Here is a 25,344-nt window from a genome sequence, read left to right as displayed (position 1 = left end):
TTCTTATTTATAATTTGGAAAATGCAGTAGTTCTTCGTAATAAAATTTAATTTTTTAACCATTTAATGACTTAAAAACATTGATTTCGCATACATATGAAATATATCAACGCATTTGCCAAATAATAGATGGCAAAATTTAGATTTTGTATAGTCCGGACTCTAGATATCGCAGTAGCGACAGACCAGGGCATCGAACCCACGTCCTCCACATATATCATCATCATGAGGTACGGAAATAATACATCATGATGAACAGAAATCGTACACTTTGATCACAATTGAAGATTGATGGCAAATCATACATCATGTTTGACGAAATCTTATGATGCATGATGTAAATATGTGCATTTTAATGATGTTCAATTGACTGAAGCCACCATGGCGCAGATGTTAGTTAGTCCACCTATGACGCTGAACGTCTGCGTTCGAATCCTGACCAGAACATCAGCACAAATTTTCGGCGGTGGTTATTGCTCCTAATGCGGCTAAGATTTGTGAGGTATTATGTAATGTAAAAACTTCTTCCCCAAAGCGATGTCACAGTGCGGCACGCCGTTTGAACTTGACTATAAAAAGGAGACCCTTTATCATTGAGCTTAAATTTGAATCGGACAGCATTAATTGAGATGTAAGAAGTTTTTTTGATTGATGGTGTTTGATGATAACAAATATCATCAATCATATATCATGCACTACATATCGTTAATAAGACATCATTAAACGTCATATATAGCATTCAGCATACACAATTCATCATCAATCATCCAAATTCCCAAACGTACATCATTTACTATACGGCATTTCACCAACCATATATACATAGGTAAGGTAAAGTTCGATTGAAAAGAAGGTGCGGATGTTAATCCGTCCCATGTCACTATGGACATACACCTAAGCTACTAAAAAAAGTAACCTAGAAAAAAAATCTATGTTAAGAATTCCGTGCTTCTTATAAAATCCTTAATTGTTTTCCCATGCCTCGCCCCTAAGTTGGTTCATGTCCGGTACTGTGTCCCCCCACCTAAGTGCCGGTATCTGTCGGATGCGAAAGCCGGGCAATGACGAAGGAAATGTTCCAACTATCTATGTTCCATGCTATCATTGCCCCACCGATTTTGCATAAGTGAGCTAGTAGTTCTATGTGTCCCGTTATGATACTTAAATCTTAACTGACCTCCTGTAGTCCTCTGGCCTTCACCGCCAAATCGTCTGCTTTCTCATTCCCAGTTACTCCGTTATGGCCCGGCACTCAAACGATGCGGATCGTGCCATCTTCAGAGAAGGCGTTAATCTCCTTCTTATACTTATACGTGACCTTACTTCATGTGGAGGAGGCGATCCTTGTCAAGATGAGTAAGCTCGTTTCAATCTATATGACCGATCGCCATGGGAACATAAAGGCCATAGGTTATTTAAAGACACCAATATCTCCGCTTGTCGTATCGATGACGCTCGATGCACTCAGTATTTTTGAAAGATCCGGTGCTACCCGGCCTCTCAGTGAGACTCTCCGCTCGATACCGCTAACTGTCCGCGACTGCCATTGCAGCTACTCCGCATGGAGCATTCCACTATCCGCAACCTGTGAACGTGCGTGTCAGCTCGTAGCTATGCTTTTCGTGTCAGTAATTAACACCACACAGATCGGACCTGAATGTACCAGCTTGTGTGGTGCTCACAGCTATCTCGTGCAGGACTGTATTATGTTCAGGCAGTCTTAAACTGATCTCAATCCCTGTGTTCTCAATGTAGACGCCCTGGCCCACTCTGTCCTCTAGCTTTGATCCATCTGTGTAACATGATCTTCCAGATGGCAATACTAGGGTTCCGTAAATCCAAGACAATACCGCTGGCAGCAGTGCCTTGCACCTCGAGTGTCGTCTCAGGTATCTTATCGGAAACCTTTTGCCTTCCTTCCAGGTTTCCTATCGTCGCCTCGATTATACCGCGATGGTATGACGTGCTTCTATCCTCTTTCCATTCTCCCATCGCCTTAAGTCATATAGCCGCAATGACTGCCTCAAAAGTAATCTGTATGTCTATGGGTCGGATATCTAGAATGGTCTCCATTGTCTTAGTGGGCGCGGTACTCATCGCTCCGCCTATGCCAAGTCAACATGTTCCCTGAACCTGTTGTATAATACTAACGTTGCACCTTTTCCCCATCGCAGTCCACCAAACTACTAAGGCGTAACTAAGTATTGCTCTTATCACGCTCCTGTAGCGCCAGTGGACTATCCTCGGATTCAGGCCCCATTTCGGACCGTCTTTCCTATCTTCATCTCAATTATACCGCGATGGTATGAGCTGCTCCCATCCTCAATTGGTGATGTCCTCAAATAGCTTGGCATGGCTGACCGTGTCGAATGTCTTCAATAGGTCCAGTGCCACGAGGACCACCCTATGACATGCCCTGGGCTGATTGAAGCCACGAGGTTCGGGAGGAATAATGCCTCAAGCGTCTTTGCTACTGGTGAGAGAAGGGAGATCGGTCTGTACGACTCCCCCAAACTCGGCTCCTTTCCAGGCTTCAGTAGCGGGATCACGTTAACCATCTTCCATACCTCGGGTACCATAAGAGTGTTCAAAGACAGGTTGAGGACGGTCGTAAGGTACTCGACTCTGAGTTCATCCAGATTCTTCAGCATCAGTGTAGAGATTCCATCGGGGCTCAACGTCTTGGATGATTTGGCGCCACGGATGACATTCGTAACTTCGCCCACGGCGAATTTTGATGGCTGGACATCGGCTCGGAGACCACGGATACGGCGAATGGCTCTCCTCCTTGCCCTGTCACGCAATGCACAATAAATTTACGGTTGAACAACCTGACGCATCTCTTCGGATCAGTCGCCAAAGGTGAATGAGGTCCTGTCATCCCGACTACCGGGGTTCGAGAGTGACTTAACAGGAGACCACAGCTTGCCTAAATCGTTGCCTATTTTACATTGCTCCAAGTATTCCAGCCACAAACTCCGCCTATGTTTGTTGACTACCATGTTTATTTACAGATTCAGCTCGCTGATTCTGGGGTTAGTGGAGTCCGTATAACGAATCCCATCACGCTCGTCTGCGAGTACCACTGCCTGCCGGCCTTGATCCTCTTAACATTCTTAGGCTATTTAGCCCTGTCCGTCCGTCGGTAGGTCGAAATTATGCTATCTTTCGAAGGAATTAAGCTAGCCTCTTGAATTTTTGCACGAATACTTTCTATTACTGTGCGTCTGTTGAGATTGTAAATGGGCTATATCGGCTCATGTTGTGATATAGCTGCCATATAAACCGATCCTGCATGTTGACTTGTGGACCCTTTAGTGGGCGCAATTCTTATCCGATTTGGCTGAAATTTTGTACCAGGTATTCTATTCTATTTTCTATTTTCACTTCCAACAACTGCATCAAGAATGGTCCAAATCGGTTCACAAACAGAAATAGCTCCCATATAAAGTGATCTCGGGTCTTGACTTCTTGAACCGCTAGAGAGCACACTTTTATCCAATTTGGCTGAAATTTTGCATGAAGTGCTTAGTTATGACTTCTAACAACTGTGGAAAGTATAGTCTAAATCGGTTCATAAACCGAGTTCCAATATAAACCGATCTCGTATCTTAACTTTTCGACCCTCTAGAAGGTGTTATTCTTTTCCCATTTATCTGAAATTTAGCATAAAGTGTTTTGTTATTACTTCCAAAGTATGGTTAAAATCGGTTCATAACCTCATATAGCTCCCCCATAAACCGATCTCAGATCTTGACTTCTTAAGCCCCTAGAGAGCGCAATTATTATTCGATAAGGCTGTCATTTTGAGTGAAATGGTTTGTTTTGACTTTCAATAAGTATGCCAAGAATGGTCTGAATCGGTTCAAAACCAACAATGACCTCCAACAACCGTGTTAAGTATGGTCCAAATCGATTCATAACTTGGTATAGCTGCCATAAAAACAGATCTCGGATCATGACTTCTTGAGCCCCAAGAGGGCGTAATTAACTCTCAATTTGATTGATTTTGCACGTAAAGTTTTGCCATGACTTTCAACAGCCTTGTAAAGTATGGTCCAAATACAATAGGTACATAATCTGATATAGTTGCCATAGAAACCGATCGCCCGAATGGACTTCTTGAGCTTCTAAAGGGCGCAATCAATATCCGATTTGGCTGAAATTTCGCATGAATTTTTTTTGTTTTGATTTGCAACAATAATGCCAAATATGGGCCAAATCGGTTAATAGCCTGAAATAGCTTCCATATAACACGATCTTCCGATTTCACTTCTAGAGCCTACATAGGGCGTAATTCTTATCCGATTTGACTAAAATTTTGCACAATAACTTCATGTATGTGATACTATATTATAATACAAAAATTCACGATAGAGCGCCACCTATATGTCCAGTTTAAAATTATAATACAGAAAACCTAATACGAAAAATCCTAATACAGAAAATCCGAATACAAAAATAATAAAACACAATTAAAAATATGGAAAAAGCCTAATATAAACAAGTAAACAGGCGTTAAGTTCGTCCGCGCCGAATTTTGGATACCCACCACCTTTCGTCATAATCCGGTGAAAACACTTATGCGTTTTCATAACAGCTATATCGAAATATGGTCCGATTTGGATTAAACACGGTAAGGATTATGAGTGGTCTAAAAAGTACAAGTCATTGTTAAATTTTGTAGAACAAAATATTGGACTTTCTGGTAGCTATATCCAAATATAGACCGATCTAAACCATATAGGACACGAATGTCGATGGGTCTATATGGCAGCTATATCCAAATCAGAACCGATCTGTGCCATATTGCAGAAAGATGTTGAGGGGCCTTACACAACTCACTGTCCCAAATTTCTGCGACATAGGACAATAAATGCACCTTTTATGGGCCCAAAACCTTAAATCGAGAGATCGGTCTATATGGCAGCTATATTCAAGTCTTGACCGATCTAGGCCAAATTGGAGAAGAATGTCGAAGGGTCTAAGACATCTCACTGTCCCAAATTTTGACAAAATGGGACAATAAATGTGCCTTTTATGGGCCCAAGACCTTAAATCCAGAGATTGGTCAGTATGGCAGCTATATCCAAATTTGGACCGATCAATCAAAATTCATTAACATTTTTCCTAAAGACAAAATTTTAGTTCAATTCAGCGGAACATTCTCTTCAGCCCGAGCCGGATACTGTATTAAGAAAATGGACCAACAATGTCCTTTTTCTTGAAAGCCCCTACAAATGTCTAGAACATTGTTTACAGCTCAGATCAAAAGGTAAAAAGTTGTGGACTTATTTCAAATTTTTTCGCTGTTGTACCCACTGTGCCAAAGAAAGTTTATAAATAACTTACTAAGTTGCATTACTACTGGCTCGGAATCTGCAGATCAAAAAAAAAAAAAAAAAAAAAATGGGGCAGCAGAGAAACACCTCAATGAGGGGTGCTGTCTCTTCTATTTAGGAATATGGCCTTTAAAAATATATTATAGTCTCTGGAAGAGAAAGGTGTAAAAGTGGTCGCGTATGCTGATGCGGTTAGGGGAAAGTATTCCAGCATTCTTAAGAGATAAACTTCAGGAAGCTCTAAGGGAGACAGTGAAGTGGACTATCGAAAGTGGTCTGGGCGCAAATCCATGAAAGGCAGAATTAGCTCTTTTCATCAGGGGATACAAATTACCCATATTGGGAGGACAGAATGTTCCACTTACTGAATGTGCAAAATAACTCGGTGTTTTGCTGGATAAGTAATCGAATTTCAAATCCAACATTTTGGAAAGGGTAAGAAAGGCAACTCTTGCTCCATACACCTCCAAGAGAGCCATTGGCAAAAGTTAGGAGTTTAGACAGCGCGTCATGCACTGGGTATATACTGCAGTTGTCAGATCTATAATGCTATATGTTGTTGTGGTCTGCTGGACGGCGCTTCGCATTTCACCTACTGTTCAATAGTCAACCGGATCGAAAGGATGGCTTGTTCGTGCATCACAGCCGCACTGAGGACGACACCATCTGATGCACGATGAATTTAATACTACATCTAATACCTCTGGACTTGGTGGCTAGACAAATTACTGCGACCACTGTCGTGAGGTTAAGGCAGCTTTCTCTTTGTCTATGTGGCAGATACGGACACTGTGTTATCCTTGATGCAATGTCCGATGTTCTAGGCAGTGTGAATTTCACGCAACCTGAGCCGCTTTTTGATAAAAAGTATTGTGCCACTATTCCTGATAGAACCGATTGGAACTACGATATCCCTGGTAATAGAAGTTACATAGACTTCTATACGGATGATTCCAAACTTAACGACCAGGTGGGCTGTGGGGTGTACTCTCAAGATCTAGAACTGTTCATATCGAAAAGATTACCCGACCGCTGCAGTGTGCATCAAGCAGAGATCCTTGCAATTAAGGAAGTGGTGGAATGGCTAAGCTATAATGTCATTACGACGATTGGCATAAATATCTTCTCAGACAGCCCTTAAATCCCTGGAGAACGTATTTCTGAACTCAAAAACCGCCTTCGACTATCGCAGATCTCTCAACAAGAGGGCTGAACAGTTCAAAATTCACCTGTGTCGGGTCACAGAGAGATCCCAGGGAATTGTAAAGAGGACGAGCTTGCAAGACTAGGAATTTCATTACACATTCCAGGGAAACTGGAATCTGTGGGTATGCCTCTAGCGACATGTAAGCTAAGTTTTCAGGACCAGTCCCGAAGGACAACGAATAATAGATGGTCACAAAGAGGGAGCTGTGAGCATTCCTATCTATGTGGCCTAATCTAGACTGGAAGAGGTCTACCGCTTTGCTGTCATTGGCTAGAACAGACGTCGAAGTTATTGTGTCCGTCATTACTAGTCACTGTCCAATCAGAAAACATGCTGACAGACCGAAGGTTGCCAGCAACGACTTTTGCAGAAGCTGTGAGGGCATCAAGGAAGAAGGGACTGTTGAACATCTGCTGTGTGTATGTGTGTGTGTGTGTGTCCCACTGACAGTCAGAAGGAGTTCCACTTTAGGTTCTCATTTCTTTGAGAACATTGTGAACATTCTCAAGTGGTTGGACTTTTTAAAGCGATCTGGTAGAAAATAGAAGGTCTCTTCCTTCTGCTATTTCTGTGGTATCACAATGGACAAAAACGTCTTAGTAAGTCTGAGGATAGACTGCAACTTAAACCTTATGTAGCATAGTGACTAAGTGTCCCTTAGACTCCGAACTTAAAAATTTCTGTTGACTAGTGTTGTTATCAGCTTATTCACTCTAATCATTTACTTGCTGTGACAAAATCATGCCATAATGTTATGCTACATAGAGTGTCCAATGATTACCCAGGGGGAGTGTTCACTAGCTGTGACCACTACTAGGGCAGCGATAATAAACACACACTTAACAATTATCATTCAAAAACAACAACAACAACAACATGAAAAACATTGAAAATAGCATTCTTCGAAGACAATAAATTGTCTTGCCCACAGTAATCGTCACAGCGGAAAAGGTGACAACGAATGAAACCCTCAACGGATGAGCTTATAATCACAGCTTGTCCCTTAGAGTGGCCAGGTGGGGGCTTAGGAGGAAGTTAAACTGTTCAATTTAGCCTACTGTTTATCCCGTAAAAGTCAATACCAATTGGCCATTAGCAAACGTTGGTGGGATTTTGACTTAATGGCACATTTTACGTTCGATTGGTAGTTTTTTTTCGATTTTGCTGACTAAGTTCTTATTTTTGTGTGTTTCGACCTAGGAAAGGGATTTTCTATTGATTTTCTCAATGAAGCAACTAAGGAAAGGCCAAAGAAAGCCTTTTTAGCCCTTGGCCATAGCAAGAAAAAAAGGCCTACATTTGGTTGAATGCGCGCGCATTTGCCAATGATTTTTTGTTGTTGTTGTGTTTTTTTTGCCAACAGAAATTGGAGATAAAAACGGAAAAATCACAAATTCCCCCAGAGTGGCGTTTTAAGCTATGAATCTCAACAAACTCTCTCGCTCTCGTAGGCTTAGGCAGAGACTGTCAGATTATTTGGTTGTTTGACTCTTTCACTCTCTGTGGCTCTCTCGCTGTTTGTGACAAGTGTTTTATGCAATCTGAACTCTGAATACACATCGTTAAACCGACACTGAGTTAGAGCCAAGAACAACGTCAAGCAAACCTCGCAAAACGCTCGAATCGTTGTCGTCCAAGAAAAAGAAAAAACACAGAAACCAAAGCCATAGGACATGAAATAAAACTTTTTTTATTGTCGGCGGTCGGGATAAGAAGACCCAAAAACTTTCATCAAAGCATTTACATTTCCGCCAGGAGTTTCGAGGAGTTTTTACTTGAGTTTTATTTTTCTTTCTGGAGAAAATCTAAGCAAACTGTATCACCCAAGGAATACCATATTGCAATTGCAGTCATTATTTCCCCCTTTTAGTTTGTAGTGGTGAGGCTGCATTCGTGTTTGGAAATAATCGTGTGTGCGTGTGTGTATGTGTATGCCAGTGTACATGTGTTTGGCCTTATGATATGATAGGAGAAAAAAAGTCATGAAAAAGTTGAAAAAATCAATAAAAAATTAAATGTGAGCAAATTAAAAATTCGCCAAACCAACTTCTTCTTCTCTTGAGAAGGGAAAAAAACGAAAGAAAAATCTACAAAATATTTAAAACTTTAAACGTGGCAGTTATATAACAAAATAAAAAGACGGAGAAAAGAAAAACAAGACTACATACAATTTCCTGGTTCTTGCTGCTGTGAAATCACTACAACTACCTTCCCCCTTCCCGAATATCTTGGAAGAGCCCTCATAGCCCCTACAAACCCAAAGTGAGTGTATGCAAAACATAGAGGAAAAACGGAAAATCATTCTAATCAGAAGTACGTCACCAGTTTTGGCCCCCACCCCTATCTAACAGCACATACCAGCAAGGCACGCAACGCAACTCTAACTTCATTAACTTCCAGAACAAACGAAAAACTACGAAAACCTCAAGCACACACACACACAGAGGTTGGCTAACAGAATTCATTGAGGCAAAACCAGCAGCAGCTGCAGCAGGGAAAAGGGATTCCAAGCACAATTTTCATAATTATGGAGTTTTCCTAAAACACTTACTGCTCATAGTCCATCATTACAAGGCTGACCAAAACCATAAAACGTAGGAGCAGCAAAAAATCATACAACTAAGGCAGCAGCAGCACCCCAGCCATCGCCATCGCCATCACCTGACAACCCACCCCAGCCCAGCCTAAGAGAACACCTCCTAAGGGAACACCTCCTCAGCCAAACTTCAATAACTGCCAGCACACCCAGTCACTTACTCACTCACAGCTAGCCATCCTTAGCACAACAGTCAGTACAGCTATAGGCAATGGGCAAGAAGAAAGTGCCTAGCGAAGATTTAATTGTTCCACCACAAGACCAGCGTATCTGCGGCACCATATGTGTCTGTCAAATGACTTTGGTCTTGAGTTCGGTCGCCCTGGTTTACCTCACCGTCGCCATTTATATGCCATCGACGCGCGCCTTCAAGAGCGGCATCGATCAGACGCCCGTCATGTGCACAACCACGCGAGCCGTGAACAAGGAAAACTGCGATTGGGGCTCCTGCGGTGAGTGGTGTCTCAGCAAAACGTCCGGCGCCTGCATACAGATCTTTGTGAATCTACGCAACAACGGCACCAACCTCAGCTTCCAGAATTGCACGAATTCGGCGAACAAAACGTGCTATGGCATAGACCAGGATAGGGCAGACAAGGCGCGCTGCATCAATGATGAGTGCAAAAATCTAACGGGCACATTTAACTGCACGGCCGGCCAATGTCTCAATATCACCGATGCCTTTGAGTGTGTCTTCAAGAACACCGATTCGCCTGTCAAATGCTCTGGCCGCAGGGGCAAAATCAACTGCATGGACATAACGGGCCTGTATTCGTGTGCGCGTGGCACTTGTCGCAAAATACGCACACCCTACAACTGTGACCGCCGCTGCCTGGACATACCAACACGCAACAAGAATGTGGTCATACTCAGCGGCGACAAGGTGTATATGTCGCGCTGCCAGAATGCCATCAACATGGACACCGGCGACGAGGTGTGGAATGAGACGGAGGACAATGTCGTTATGGCCTCGTGCTACTTCATCAACAATCCCTCGGATCGTGCGGATGCCATTGACAAAATGGATGCCGTGGACTGCATCAATGGCTCGACACTGGACAAGAGTATGCTCACGGATCTGACGAACTTCACGTACCTCAGTCATTTGCATGTATCGGTGGCCACTCTGATACCGGAGATTGCTCCGCCCGACATTGATTTGACCATATCGAATGAATCGAAACTCATGATCAATCTCGAGGGCTGTGTCAATACGCTGATGGATGAGTGCAAGGAATTCCTCAAGGATTTTGGCCGTGATGGCAGTGATCATAATGCGCGAGCGCGTTTCCCCTGTTTCTATTCGCCCAATAAAAAGGACATTGTGGTGGCTCGCTTCAATTTGGAGGTGACGTATCGTCAATTTTTGTTTGCCTCCGTGGTGCCATCGGTGTTGTTTGTGGCCTCGTGTCTGGTGCTGCTGCTGTGCCAGAAGACCGTCTATGTGGGCGATGATGCCAAGATGCGCTTCAAGGGTTGTGTGGATACCGATACGATTTTGTCGAAAAACGGTTTGGAGCAGACCCAGGATGATAATGGTGCTGGTGGAGGAGGCGATGAGGTTATGGCTCTATGAGATCCGTCACGTAAGAATTTTTTAATTACCATCCCCTCCCTGCCCCACCCACCCCCCCCCCCCCTTTGTGCCTTTTTACATTTTTGTAAGTAGCCTTTCCAAAACACTTAAAATGTGTTTTCATAGAACCCTGAGGTACTTCTTCACCCACCAAGTGAGTTCAATGCCCTAGATTGTTGTTGAGTTACCATTAAGTTAGCCGCTTAAATTGCCTTAACTAAAATTTGGCTTCAAACATTTTTATGATTTGCTCCCCCATAGGGGCCGCTGCTGCACTTCAACAAGCATATTTTCTCAAGCTATTATAGCGGCTTATCGTTAGAGCTTGCAACGCTGTCGCTCTCTTAGAGCAAAACAAATTTTGCCTAGAATTCTGTTTTATTTTTGATTTGCCAAAATTTCTACTTAATATTAAAATAGCAAAAGATCTGAAAAATATGCACTTTCACCATGACCCAGAGAATAATCAAAGTTTCAATTGTATGGGTAAGCAAAATTCGAAGCGTAAATTGTAGAACGCTTATAATTATCTCAGCTTTTGTATAAATATAATGCCTTAAAAATGAAACCCAAACAAAGCTTAGCTGACACTGAGAGCTGTTAATTAATAAGAATCATGCTATTGCATCATTTGACAATTAAAAATAAAATTGAATTGAAAAAGCCATGAAGTTGAAATGGGTCGAGCTATCTACACTGGGGTGGATCGATTTTTTTGGAGGTTGTCAAAATTGTAGTCTGCGACAAATTTTATGAAGTTTTAATTTTTTCTTTTCAAAGAAACTATGGATAGTTGGAAATCAGAAGCTCCGTTTTGATTTTAGGCTTATGACTTGTTAGAGAACTTTCTAAGACCTTATAGAAAATTTTATCAGCCGCTGGGTGAACGTTTATTGGCCTTTGTGAAATTGACACACCCTAATATACACTCACCACTCATCATTGATACGCTTTGTAAAGTTTATAAAGCACATAAAGTCAACTGTAGACCGTTGGCAACTTGACAAGGAGGATAATCTTTATAAGGAAGGACTATATACAACCTATAGGGGAAAGCTATATAATACTCCACACCACTAGATGCGCCTTCAACTACTTTCAAATAAAAAGTAGTAAATGCTGGAACATAAGCTATTCGTTATAAAAAACAATCCGTGACAAATTTCGAGCAGATCGGTTCGAGGTTACTAAGGCCTTATAGGTGTTAATCAGACGACGAGAGCTATACCCAAATCTGAACCGATTTTGATGCAATTTTGCAGATATGTTAAAATCGATGACAAAACAATCCATTATAAATTTTATGCGGATCGTATGATCCGTAGTTACTACGGCCTTATAAGGGCAATTCAGGCGATATATGTACAAGGGAGCTATATCCAAATACCCTGTAACACAGTGGTGGTATGTGCAAAATTTTAGCTACATTGGACAAAAATTGTGACTTCCAGGGGCTCAAGAATTCAAATCGGAAGATCGCTTTATATGAGAGCTATAACTGGTTATAGACCCATTTAGACCGTACTTGGCACAGTTGTTATAAGTCATAACAAAACACCATGTGCAAAATTTTAACCACATGGGACAAAATTGTGGCTTCCAGGGGCTCAAGACGTCAAGTCGGGAGATCGGTTTATATGGAAGCTATAACAGATTATAGACCAATTTTAAAGCGTGCTTGGCACAGTTGTTGGAAGTCTTTGAAAAAGTTTAGCCAAATCGGACAAAAATTATGGTTTCCAGGGGATCAAGAAGTCAAGTCGGGTGATCGGTTTATATGGGAGCTATATCAGATTATTGACCTATTTTGAACGTACTTGTCACAGTTGTTGGAAGTCATAACATCGGACAAAAATTGTGGCTTCCAGGGGTTCAAGAAGTGAAATCGGGAGATCGGTATATATGGGAGCTATAACAGGCTATAGACCGATTTGGACCGTACTTGGCACAGTTGTTGGAATTCATTATAAATCACGATGAGAGAAATTTCAGCCGAATCGGATAAAAATTGTGGCTGCCAGGGGCTCAAGAAGTCAAATAGAGAGATTGGTTTATACGGGAGCTATATCAGGTTATTGACCGATTTGGACAGTACAAGACAGAGTTGTGGTAAGTCATAACAAAACATAATGTGCAAAATTTCAGCCATATCGGACAAAAATTGTGACCTCCAGGGGCTCAAGAAGTCAAATAGGGAGATCGGTTTATATGGGAGCTATATCAAGTTTTTGACCGTACTTAGGCACAGTTGTTGGAAGTCGTAACGGAACACTTTTTGAAAAAGTTTAGCCAAATCGGATAAAAATTATGGCTTTCAGGGGATCAAGAAGTCAAATCGGGTGATCGGTTAATATCCGATTATTGATCTATTTGGACGGTACTTGGCACAGTTGTTGGATGTCATAACAGAACACCACATGCAAAATTTCAGTCAAATCGGACAAAAATTGCGGCCTGTAAAGGCTCAAGAGGAGGCCACCGTAGCGCAGAGGTTAGCATTTTCACCCATGACGCAGAAAGCCTGGGATCGAATTCTGGCTAATACCATCAGAAAAAATTTTCAGCGATGATTTTTCCCTCCTAATGCTGGCAACATTTGTTAGGTACTATGCTATGCAGAACTTCTCTCCAAAGAGGTGTCGCACTGCGACACTCCGTTCAGGTTCGGCTATAAAAAGGAGGCCCCTTATAAACTTGAATCGGGCTGCACTCATTGATATGTGAGAAGTTTGCCCCTGTTCCTCAGTGGAATGGTCATGGGCAAAATTTGCATTTGAAAGGGCTCAAGGAGTCAAATCGGGAGATCGGTTTATATGAGAGCTATATCAGGTTATAGACCCATTTAGACCGTACTTGGTACAGTTGTTAAAAGTCATAACAAAACGCTGTATGCAACATTTTAGCCAACTCGGACAAAAAATGTGCCTTTTTGGGGCTCAAGAAGTCAAATCGTGAGATCGGTTTATATCGCAGCTATATCCAAATATGAATCCATATGGCCCATTTGCAATTTCCAACGACCTACATCAACAAGAAGTATCTGTGCAAAATTTCAAGCGGCTAGCTTTACGCGTTCGACCGCTATGGTGATTTCGACGGACGGAAGGACGGACGGACATGGCTAGATCGACTCAGAATGTCGAGACGATCTAGAATATATAAACTTTATGTGGCCTTAGATCAATATTTCGAGGTGTTACAAACCGAATAACTAGATAAGTACACCCTCAGGCTATACAATAGACTTAAATGTTAACTCTTTACGTGAGGTGATGAGAGGTGGGAAATTAGGGCTCTAACACCCAACCAAATTTTGTCTTTATGAAAATGAATTTATGAATTTAGCAGAGCATTTCGAGGAAATTGTGTCTTTTTTTATTTAATTTATGGTGATTAGAGACATTTCTATTTTGTCCTTAGCGAAAGTTTCATTCAAATTTTGCCTATGGGGAACATTTTTTCTTTAGGGAAAATTTTGCCTTTACAAAAACTTTCATGGAAAATGTGTCTGTACACTCATAGAAAAAGTTTGCTGAAAAGAGCAAACACTGTCTGTTGAATATTAATAGTTAAAGTTGCTGCTTAGTAGCAATAATTTTGCGATTGCAGCAGTAGTTCTGCAGCCTGACTGCTGAAAAGTCTGTTGTTTGCTGAAAATGACTGACTTATGCTTAATTATATCCGATTTCACTGAAGTTTGAAACACTGAGTAGTTTTGGGCCTCCCGACATCCGAACCGAATATGGTTCAGATCGGACTATATTTAGATATAGCTGTCATATAGACCGATCTGGCGATAAGGGGTCTGAAGCCCATAAAAGCTTTATTTATTATGCAATTTCTCTGAAATTTGAAACAGTAAGTTGTTTTAAGCCTCCCGCCATCTCACCCAGATATTGTAAAGATCGTACGATATTTAGATATAGCTGTCATATAGACCGATATGCCGATTAAGGGTCTGAAGCCCATAAAAGCTTTATTTATTGCCCGATTTCGTTGAAATTTGAAATAATAAGTTGTTTTAAGCCTACCGACATCCGTCCAAATATAAATCAGATCAAACTAGATAGATATTGCTGTCATATAGACCAATCTTCCTATTTAGGGTCTTAATCCCATAAAAAGTGGATTTCTTGCCTGATTTCGCTGAAACTGTTACTTGAATATGAGATCTAGCGACCTGAATAAGAAATGTTCGTGACTAGTCCCTATTTAGATAAAATTATGGATATAGTAGTGGAGTTATAATAAAAAAGGATGATTACTTTTTGGGTAACCCAATACAATTGTCCAAAATATTTAGAAGTGCCTTAATCAATAGTTAAAAAGTTATAAGCTAATTTAATTTTGTATGTGTTTGGACCACTGTGCGAGAGTAAATTATTGGTACCAGCGTTCACCATGAATTTTAATAATGGTTTAGCATCAAAAGTCCAAACAAGTTTATTGAGACACACTTGTAATGAAAATCCAAAAACTAAATAAAGGGTGATTTTTTAAGAGAGATACGAAGGGTTTTCAAAAAAATACACATATAATTCAAAAAAATGCAAGAAATCTTTATTTGAATCGATAATACGGTCCATTACCTTATGATTCGCTTCATATTTGAAGAAGTACGGTCCAATGATGCCACCAGCCCATAAACCGCTCCAAACTGTGACATTTTCTGGATGAATTGGTAGCTTTTGCACTGCTTTTGGGCGATATTCACTCCAAAATCGACAATTCTACTTATTTACGTAATCATTGAGTCAAAAATGAGCTTCATCGCTGAAGAAAAAGAAGCGCGCAATGAACTTTCTTAACAGAGCACGTATTTTGATAATAAAACCTGTAAGGAAATGCAAAGGTCGCACTATATAATACCCTACACCTACCCTACAATTATAAATTCGAGCAATATATAAATATATATGTATATGAGGGATATATCTAAATCTGAACCGACTTTCAAACAGATCGTTTGAAAATTGTAGTTACTACGGCCATATAAGTGCAAATCCGACGATAAATATGTATGGGTGCTACATCCAAATTTGAGCCGATTTTGATGAAATCTCGAAGATATGTTAAGATCAGTAACAAACCTATCCGTGCCAAATTTGGTGCAGATTGGTTGAAAATTGGAGTTACTACGGCTATTTACGTGCATATCGGGCGATGCATATATATGGGAGCTACATCTAAATCTGAACCGATTTTAATGAAATCTTGCACATATATAAAGATCAGCAACAAAACAATCTATGCCAAATTTTTGTGCAGATAGGTTGAAAATTTTGGGCATATCGGTTTAAAAACAAATTGATGAAATCTAGCAGATATGCTATGATCAGTAACAAAACAATCCATGCCAAATTTTGTACAGATCGGTTAAATATTGTAGCTACTACGGCCATTTAAGTGCGAATCGGGCGATACATATATATGGGAGCTATATCTAAATCTAAACCGATGTTTACCAAAATCAATAGCGTCCGTCCTTGGGCCAAAAAAGTGACATGTGCAAAATTTCGTGACGATTCGACAACAAATACGACCTGTACCTTGAATACAAAAATACATGGACTCACAGACGGACATGGCTAAATCAATGAGTCTAGCTCTTCTCCTTCTTAGCGTTGCTAACAAATGCACAAATCTATAATATCCTGTACCACAGCATTGGTGTAGGGTATAATTAAATAATAGGCAAGCGTTGTACGTTTGTAAGACGATCCATTATTAAATTATAGGCCAAATTAAAGATTTTTGACAGTGAAACAAAACGCGAAACGCGCGTGAGCTGTTTATACCAGTGTTTTACACTGGTCGTACACACTTTTTGGCCGTGACGAATTTGTCATAAAATTTGTTCAAGAAACAAAAACATCTCTATGTGAGACGTGCTGTCAACACAGCTGTCAGGAAGCTTAATCTTTAATGACAAATATCACTAAAAAAAACTATGGTTTTTACAGACTCAAGTTTCCAAATAAAGTTAGACCATAACTTGTTATACCCTCCACCATTGGATGGGGGTATACTAATTTCGTAGTTCTGTTTGTATCACCTCGAAATATGCGCCTAAGACCCCATGAAGTATATATATTCTTGACATTTTAAGTCGACAGAGCTATGTCTGTCCATCTGTCTGACGAAAGCACGCTAACTTTCGAAGGAGTAATACTAGGCGCTTGCACATTTAATTTTTATAGGTGTAGATCGGTTGGGATTGAAAATAGCCATATCAAAACATGGACTGATTTGGCATCAGTCCATGTTTTGATATGGCTGCCATATAAACCGATCTTGGATCTTGACTTCTTGAGCCGCTAGAGGCACAATTCTTATCCGATTTGGTTGACATTTTGCATGAAGTGTTTTATTATGACTTCTAATAACTGTGCTAAGTATGGCGAAAATCGCTACATAACCTGATATAGCTGCCATATAAACCGATTTTATATCTTGACATTTTGAGCCTCTTGAGGGCGCAATTTTCATCCGATTTGGCTGATTTTGTTGTACAGCGGCTACTCCTATGACCTTCAACATACGTGTCCAATATGGTCTTAATCGATACATCTCCTATATAAACCGATTTCCCGATTTTGCTCCCTATAAGGCGCAATTCTTATCCGAATAGACTGAAATATTACACAATGACTTCTACCATGTTCAGCTTTCATTTCATTTATGTTCCGAATTGGACTATGACTTGATGTAGCTCCAATAGCATAACAGTTCTTACTCATTATTCTTTATTTGCCTAAAAAGAGATACCGCTCAAAGAACTGCGATCCATGGTGGAGGGTATAGAAGATTCGGTCTGGCCGAACTTAGCACGCTCTTGCTTGTTTGAATATTTGTTATGTACAAATAATGTTCATGATAAAATAAGAGGGAAGGAAATTCAAAACCTCCCCTTTGATTAACATCCACTCAGTCAATTGGCATTTGCATTTGTATACATATAGAAATGCCACTCATTTATTTATTGGATACAAATAGAAAATTGATTAGTAGACAGCAGCAAAATGCATATACTGCTGAATATTGCCTGAAAAAAAAAAACCGACGTGTCTTTTTTCAGACTTGTTGTCATTAAAGAATTACTTTAGTTCCAAAAGGTAAGAAAACAAAGAAAAGCAATTTTTAGCAAAGGCCATAGTGCGTATAAGCAACGTGACCCATATAATGTTATTAAAATTACACATACGCCACAATGTCATGAATGTTGGTTAAACTTCAATAGCCTGCTAAAATAGACCTCTCTGTTCTACTCACTCTTTTTCTCTCTCACACTGAGACACTCTATCATAAAGAGAGTAGGTTTAAAGACAGCCCACATACGGACAAATGACATTTTTGATAAATGTAGGCCAATACGAGCTAACAGTAGGCCCTGGCAAACAGAACTCAAAGCAAAGACACCCCGTTAAAAAAAAAATAAGCACATGTCTTCATGTAAAATTCATGAAATGGAGTAGAAAATGTATCTTTATCTTTGCTTTCACCATGGGGCCTTAAAAAAAACCCCCCCTTTCCTCTTGCTCTTCTCTCTCACAAAACCTCAATGCAAACTTTGTGCTAGGGTTTTATGGATGGATCAGCCTACCAAAAGGAAACCGGAACGGCAAAAAAAAAAAACAAAAAAATAAAGCATGCCATCGCTGCTGCCGTTGCTTTGGCATTATGCGCCACAGTTTAATGTAAACATTTGTGTGTGTGTGTGTGTGTGTGTAGAGGCATGTGAAATTGAACTTTTTGCAACCAGTTAAAAAAAATAAAAAGGAAACAAAAAAAATGAAAAATGTGAACAACACGGCAAACTGTCACACGCCATGTTCGAGTGTGTACATCAGTCAGGCAAACAATAAAAATCCATATTTACAAAGGACATTGAAATTGAATATGTGATACTTGTCATCACTTGCTGGGAACAGTGGGATGAAAAATAAAATTTATAAAATTTTTTTTAAATAACAAAATTTCAAAAAATTTCTCTAAAGACAAAATTTCAAGAAATTTTCTCTAAAGACAAAATTTCAAGAAATTATCTCTAAAGACAAAATTTCAAAATTTTAAGAAATTTTTTCTAAAGACAAAATTTCAAGAAATTTTCTATAAATACAAAATTTCAAGAAATTTTCTATAAAGACAAAATTTCAAGAAATTTTCTCTAAAGACAAAATTTCAAGAAATTTTCTCTAAAGACAAAATTTCAAGAAATTTTCTCTAAAGACAGAATTTCAAGAAATTTTCTCTAAAGACAAAATTTCAAGAAATTTTCTCTAAAGACAAAATTTCAAGAAATTTTCTCTAAAGACAAAATTTCAAGAAATTTTCTCTAAAGACAAAATTTCAAGAAATTTTCTCTAAAGACAAAATTTCAAGAAATTTTCTCTAAAGACAAAATTTCAAGAAATTTTCTCTAAAGACAAAATTTCAAGAAATTTTCTCTAAAGACAAAATTTCAAGAAATTTTCTCTAAAGACAAAATTTCAAGAAATTTTCTCTAAAGACAAAATTTCAAGAAATTTTCTCTAAAGACAAAATTTCAAGAAATTTTCTCTAAAGACAAAATTTCAAGAATTTTTCTCTAAAGACAAAATTTCAAGAAATTTTCTTTAAAGAAAAAATTTCAAGAAATTTTCTCTAAGACAAAATTTCAAGAAATTTTCTTAAAGACAAAATTTCCAAAAGTTTTCTCAAAAGACAAAATTTCAAGAAATAGTTTTAAATTTTTTTCTGAAGATAACATTTTTTGCAATTTTTGTAGGAAGAAAACGTTTCTACGAAATTTTCCTTAATGATATTTTTTTTTTGTAAAATTAATTTTTCAAAAATTTTATTTGTTTAACTATTTTCCATAAGCATTTTCACAAACGCCCTTGATGCGTTTCGTTGTCGTTTCTTGTTCATTATAGTGAGCTAGCTGGCTTTTGCTTTTACGCTTTGTAGTTTATTTCTAGTGCTTAATATTTCAAGCTTCCAATGATTGTGTTGTAGAAAACCTTTCTTTGTTTTTCTACGGTAAGTTAAGTTAAAAAGACTTTTAATATTTCTAATATATATTAGAATAAAATATAAACTATTGTCAATTTAATGGCTATTTTTCGCATTCAATACTAACATTGTTTTGCTATGGGGTTTGAAATGTAAGTTTTAATGTGGTAAGTTTGCCAATTTTTAAACAAATTTAAATAGAGTCCCAGATTGAAGGCCGTCTTTAAGTTCTCTTTAAGGTTTATTTTATTGGAAAAATATTTGGGAGAAAAGTTAATTGAAATTTTGTTTTAAGGGAAATTTTCATTAAGATTTTGTCTTAAAAGCAATTTTCATTGAAATTTTGTCTTTATAAAAAAATATTATCAAAATGTTATTTTTAGAGGAAATTTCATGGAAATTTTGCTTAAACAAATTTCATTGAAAATTTTGAAAAATTGCATACAAATTTTGCTTATAAAAAAATTTAATGGCATTTTTATAAAAAGAAAGTTTCTTGGAAACTCTATTTGAAGGGAAAAGGAAGAAAAAAAAAACTTAAAATAAATTTATATGAATTTTGTCTTGAGATAAAATTTAAGTAACATTTTTTCTTTGAAAAACTCACTAAAATTTAGTCTTTAGAAAAATGTTATGCAAATTTTGAACATAAAAAGAATTTATGGAATTCCTATGTAAAGAAAATTGTATACAAAGTTTTGTCTCTGTAGAGCATTGTATGGAAATTTTGTTTTTTGGGAAAAAAAAGTAGAAAAAATGTAATGGGAATTCTGTGATTGGTGAAAATTTTATGAAAAATATGTTTTAGAGATAATTTTATGAATATTTCGTCGTTAGAGAAATTTGCTTGAGAATCGTGTCGTTAGATATATTTTCTTGAAAATTCGGCCTTTATGCTCATTTTGTCTTTTGAGAATAAAAAAAATGTAGAAAAAATTTCAAGGAAAAAAAAGTTCATGGAAATCTTGTCTTACACTCACGGAAATTTGTTAGTAGAAAGTCTGCTGAAAATGGGACAGCAGTAGTTTTTTGCTAAAACCACTAACATGTTCTGCTGTTTTCAAACCGTAAAAAGTTTAAACAAAGCACAAAATAAGTGGGCTATGGCCTATTTATATATTCTACATATACTCTTGATCGTCTCGACGTTCTGAATCGATCTACCCATGTCCGCCCGTCCGTCAGTCGAAGTCACGATAGTGGTCGAACGCGTAAAGCTAGCCGCTAAAAATTTTACACAGATACATCATATTGATGTAGGTCTTTGGGGATTGCAAATGGGACTAATAGGTTTAGATTTAGATATAGCTCCCATATAAACCAATCTCTCCATTTGACTTCTTGAGCCCCTGGAAGCCAAAATTTTGGCCAAATGGGATTTGGCTGAACTTTTGCATGTATTGTTTTGTTATGACTTCCAACAACTGTGTCAAGGACGGTTCAAATCGGTCAATATTATATATTTTGCACGTGGCGTTTCATTATGACTTCCAACAACCGTGCCATGTAGGGACCAAATCGGCTTATTACCTGATATAGCTCCCATACAAACCGATCTTCCGATTTGACTTCTTGAGCCTCTGGAAGCCGCAATTTTTGCCCGATTTGGCTAAATTTTTGCATGTGGTGTTCTGTAATGACTTCCAATAACTATGCTAAGTACGGTCTGAATGCGTGTATAACCGGATATAGCGCTCATATAAGCCGATTTCCCGATTTGACTTCTTGAGCCCCTGGAAGCCCCAATTTTTGCCCGATTTGGCTAAACTATTGCATGTGGTGTTCTGTTATTACTTTCAACAACATTGCCAAGTATGATTCAAATCGGTCTAAAACCTGATGTAGCTCCCATTTAAACTAATCTGCCGCTTTGACTTTTTTAACCCTTACAAGCCGCAATTTTTGTCCGATTTGTCTGAAAATATGCATGTGGTGTTCCATTATGACTTTCAACAACTGTGAAAAGTACGGTTCAAATCGGTCTATTATCTGATATAGCTCCCATATAAACCGATCTCCCGAAATTGACGTCTTGAGCCCCTTGAAGCTGTAATTTTTGTCGGATTTGGCTGAACCTTTACATGTATTGTTCTGTTAAGACTTCCAACAACTGTGCCCAGTACGGTTCAAATCGGTCTATAACCGGATATAGCTCCCAAATAAACCGGTCTCTCAATCATCCTTGTTCGGTTGCTAGAAGTTTTAATTTTTGCTGGTTTGGCAGAAGTTTCGTATGTAGAGTAAAATTATGTCCTTTAATTAAATTTATTTTGAATAAATGTTAAGCAGATTCCATGGTGGTGGGTTCCCATGATTTGATCCGCTTTTACTTGGTAGTATATAGAGCGCACAATAAGCCTACTACTGGCTTAGGTGTATGTCCATAGCGGCATGGGGCGAATTAATATCCGCGTCTTCTCACCGTAGAATGGGGGCAAACTAATTGCGCCATTTCATTTGTTACGCATCGAAATATTGATCTGAGACAAATTTTATATATTCTCGATCGTCTTGACATTCTAAGTCGATGTAGCTATGTCCCTGTCCCTTTCTGTCTGTACGTCCGTCTGTCGAAAGCACGCTAACTTTCGAAGGAATACAGCTAAGCGCTTGAAATTTTGCTCGAAGTGTAGATTAAATGGAAATGTAAATGGTAACCCATTCCATGTTTCGGTCCATGTTTTCATATAGCGTCCATATGAACCGATACTGGATTGTGCCTCTAGAGGGCGCCATTCTAAAGGGCAATGTTGTTCAACAACTGTGTTAGGTAAGATTAAAATCCGAATCTGTTCCGAATGTAAAGTAAACCAGTAAGGAAAGGCAAAAGTCGGGCGGAGTCGTGCAAATTCGGGCAATAAATATATGTGTATGAGAGCTATATCAAAATCTAAAGAGACTTTTTTCGAACAGATCGTTAGAACATTTTGTTACTACGGCCACTAAATTGCAAATCGGGCGATACATATATATGGGAGCTATATCGAAATCTGAACCGATTTTGATGAAACCTAGCAGATATGTTTGGATCGGAAACAAACCAATCCGTGCCAAATTTTGTACAGATCGGTTCAAAATTGTAGTGACTACAGCCATTAAAGTGCAAATCGGGCGCTATGTATAAATGGGAGCTATATCTAAATCTGAACCGATTTGTATCAAAATCAATAGCGTTTGCCACTGAGCCAAAAAAGTGGCATATGCCAAATTTCGTGATGATTGGACAACCTTGATTACAACAATACAGGGACCTACAGGAGGTCATGGCTAGATCGAATCAGAAAGTGATTCTGAGACAATCGATATACTTATCAATGGATCCTGCTCTTCTCCTTCTTAGCGTTGCAAACAAATACATAAACTTATAATACCCTGTACCACAGTGGTGGTGTAGGGTATACAAAGCGGTTAAGAAGGTGTAAAGAAATTAATGTTCAACCTCCACCAAGGCCAAAGTTTGTTTCTTCTTGGGAAAGTCTCCCTATTAAGACATTTTAAGGCTTAAAAAAAACTATGGAAAGGTGTCATCTTAAATCTCTAATCCTAATGCATGCCAATACCTTTAGGGTATAAGGGATTTGAAAAAAAATTATAGTCTCAATAAAAAAAAAACTTCTCAATATTAATAAATTTTTTCTCTTCTCCCATTTCTTTTTGTTTTGCTTTTCTTTTTCTGATTTTCTATTTTACTTACAGGCATTCCTCTACTACAAGAAGACAGTCCAGTTCATCAGCCCGGCATATTTGCATTGCAATAAAATTATTTTTACGTCGTCAATAACAATAAGTTCAAAACAAATCAACAGCAAAAAGAAAACAAAACGTTCAATTTATATTTTATGATGTGTGTAACAAATAAACAAGGTTTTCTTTTTTTTTGAATTGCGTTTGCAAAACTTAAAAAAAAACCCCTAATTTACTTACAAACCAAAAAAAGAAAAACGAAACAAAACAAAAACCAAACTATTTTTATATTAAGCAAAAGGAAAAAGACATTGTTAATTATTGTATTATTATTCCTTGTTTGCCTTTAGGAAAATCCCTACAAACCCACTCCTGCCCCCACTATACTTCCCCGACTTTGGTTCTAGTTATTAAAATGAGTTATTAAAATTTTAGGAAAATTTTTTAAAACAAAGACAATTGGAATTTATTAAAATTGAAATAATGAAAATAACAGAAGGACTTTAGCTAACGAACAATAATCTAGGGGGAAAAAGTCTAACAAAAATCCCTTAAACAAAAAAAATTGCCTTTTGTCCTCAAGCCCCCAAATCCCTTACCCTACCTGGTACTTTTTACAAGAAATTAGAATAGTTTTATGTTGACTATTCAATGAGAATTGTTTTTTTCCCAACTTCCTTTGCCAGGGAGCGCAAGAGCGACCAACATTTTTAATTAAGCTTTATTTCTTATTGCTCAAAAACTACAAAAACGGTTAAACTAAAAACAACAATTGAAAGCAGGCTAAAGCAATACAGCATTTCAGCAATTCATGCCACCAGCATTTAGTCACTCTCTCACCCACTCACTCTTTTTGATTCTACACTGAAACTCAAAAGTATGGCAACATTTGCGATTTGCTTAACAATAAGGCCACCAAGGACTTGAAATACAATAACAAAAAAAAAAAAAAACAACAGGCCATTACACATTACCTATACCTAAGAGCCAAATTAACAGAAAACAAGTCAAAAGAAACAACAACAACAAAAACAAACAACATTCATGAGTCCTACCCATTAACCCCATACACTGACATTTCAACACACGAACAAAGGTTTAGAGGGATGCGTGATCAAGGTCTTAGACATTTACGAAAAAAACAAAACAAAAACAAGAAATCCACACACTAACACACTTACAAACAAACAAAGAGAAAAAACTCCAATACTTAAAAGAGAGAAAGAAAAAAGAGAGGAAAACGAAAAATCTCAACTAAAAAACAAATCTCCTCTAGAGAAAGGATCTTTAGAAAAATTATCGATTAGAAAAATTGGGAAAAACAGAAAAGTTCTTAGAATAGCAACAGCAGCAAAGGATTAACGAAATGTTAGAGCAAAACCTCAAAACGTAATTCAAAATCCGTATAAAAGAAAAAAAGAAAACCTTAACAACTTAAAATATAGCCATAGAAAAATTAATAAAAAAAAAAACCAAACAAAAATTAAAAAAAAAAAATCCCAAACTTATTCTTCCCTATTTGTTTGTAATATAAAAAATTCCCATCCTTATCCTTCTATAAATTTAGGCAAAATTAAAAAAAAAGATAAAACCTAAAATAACAAACATTTACATGCATCAGAAAATAATTTCAAAACAAACTAAAGATTAGCATAATTCTCTTAAAACCCCAATTTAACAGTTTAAGCTTGACATGCTTGTATAAAGGATAAAGGGAAGCAAGGTCCCTTAGTAAGAAATAAAAGCAAAAACAAAAAAAATAAAATCCATTCAAAAAAAAAGCTTTGGCAAAATATCTAAAAAAAAATAAATAAATTGGTTTTAAATTATTAAACACACCAATCGTCCTACCAAACCCCTAACACACACCCACACTCACACACACATATATAGACCATCTACATACTTGAACATCATATTAGCCACTTAGATCTTCGTCACCATCA

The 25,344-nt window shown here is 38.1% G+C and overlaps 2 protein-coding genes across 3 annotated transcripts in view; one reads left to right on the top strand and one right to left on the bottom strand.

Annotated features, from left to right (window-relative positions):
* LOC106086282 (neurobeachin-like protein 1) overlaps positions 1 to 25,344 on the bottom strand; it is a 296,682-nt gene that overhangs the window by 249,833 nt on the left and 21,505 nt on the right. The gene's annotated exons all lie outside the window — the stretch shown is intronic.
* Positions 8,041 to 24,590, top strand: LOC106086385 (uncharacterized). 2 transcript variants are annotated; one of them, XM_013251044.2, is made up of 3 exons: positions 8,041 to 8,810; positions 8,874 to 10,730; positions 23,411 to 24,590. In XM_013251044.2, exon 2 carries the CDS (start codon positions 9,356 to 9,358, stop codon positions 10,718 to 10,720), a length of 1,365 nt encoding a protein of 454 aa, XP_013106498.1. In that variant the 5' UTR covers positions 8,041 to 8,810; positions 8,874 to 9,355; the 3' UTR covers positions 10,721 to 10,730; positions 23,411 to 24,590. The 2 variants fall into 2 exon arrangements, with proteins under 2 accessions (XP_013106498.1, XP_059216790.1); XM_059360807.1 differs by having other exon boundaries at positions 8,041 to 10,730.

The sequence above is a fragment of the Stomoxys calcitrans genome, chromosome 1 (assembly GCF_963082655.1).
Source record: "Stomoxys calcitrans chromosome 1, idStoCalc2.1, whole genome shotgun sequence".
NCBI classification, from domain to species: domain Eukaryota; kingdom Metazoa; phylum Arthropoda; class Insecta; order Diptera; family Muscidae; genus Stomoxys; species Stomoxys calcitrans.
Note: the sequence above shows the minus strand (reverse complement) of the source record. Positions and strands in the feature narration are given on the sequence as shown.

What these genes read in the sequence shown, in the direction of transcription:
- LOC106086385 (XM_013251044.2), top strand. Translation starts at nt 9,356, where the DNA reads ATGGGCAAGAAGAAAGTGCCTAGCGAAGATTTAATTGTTCCACCACAA.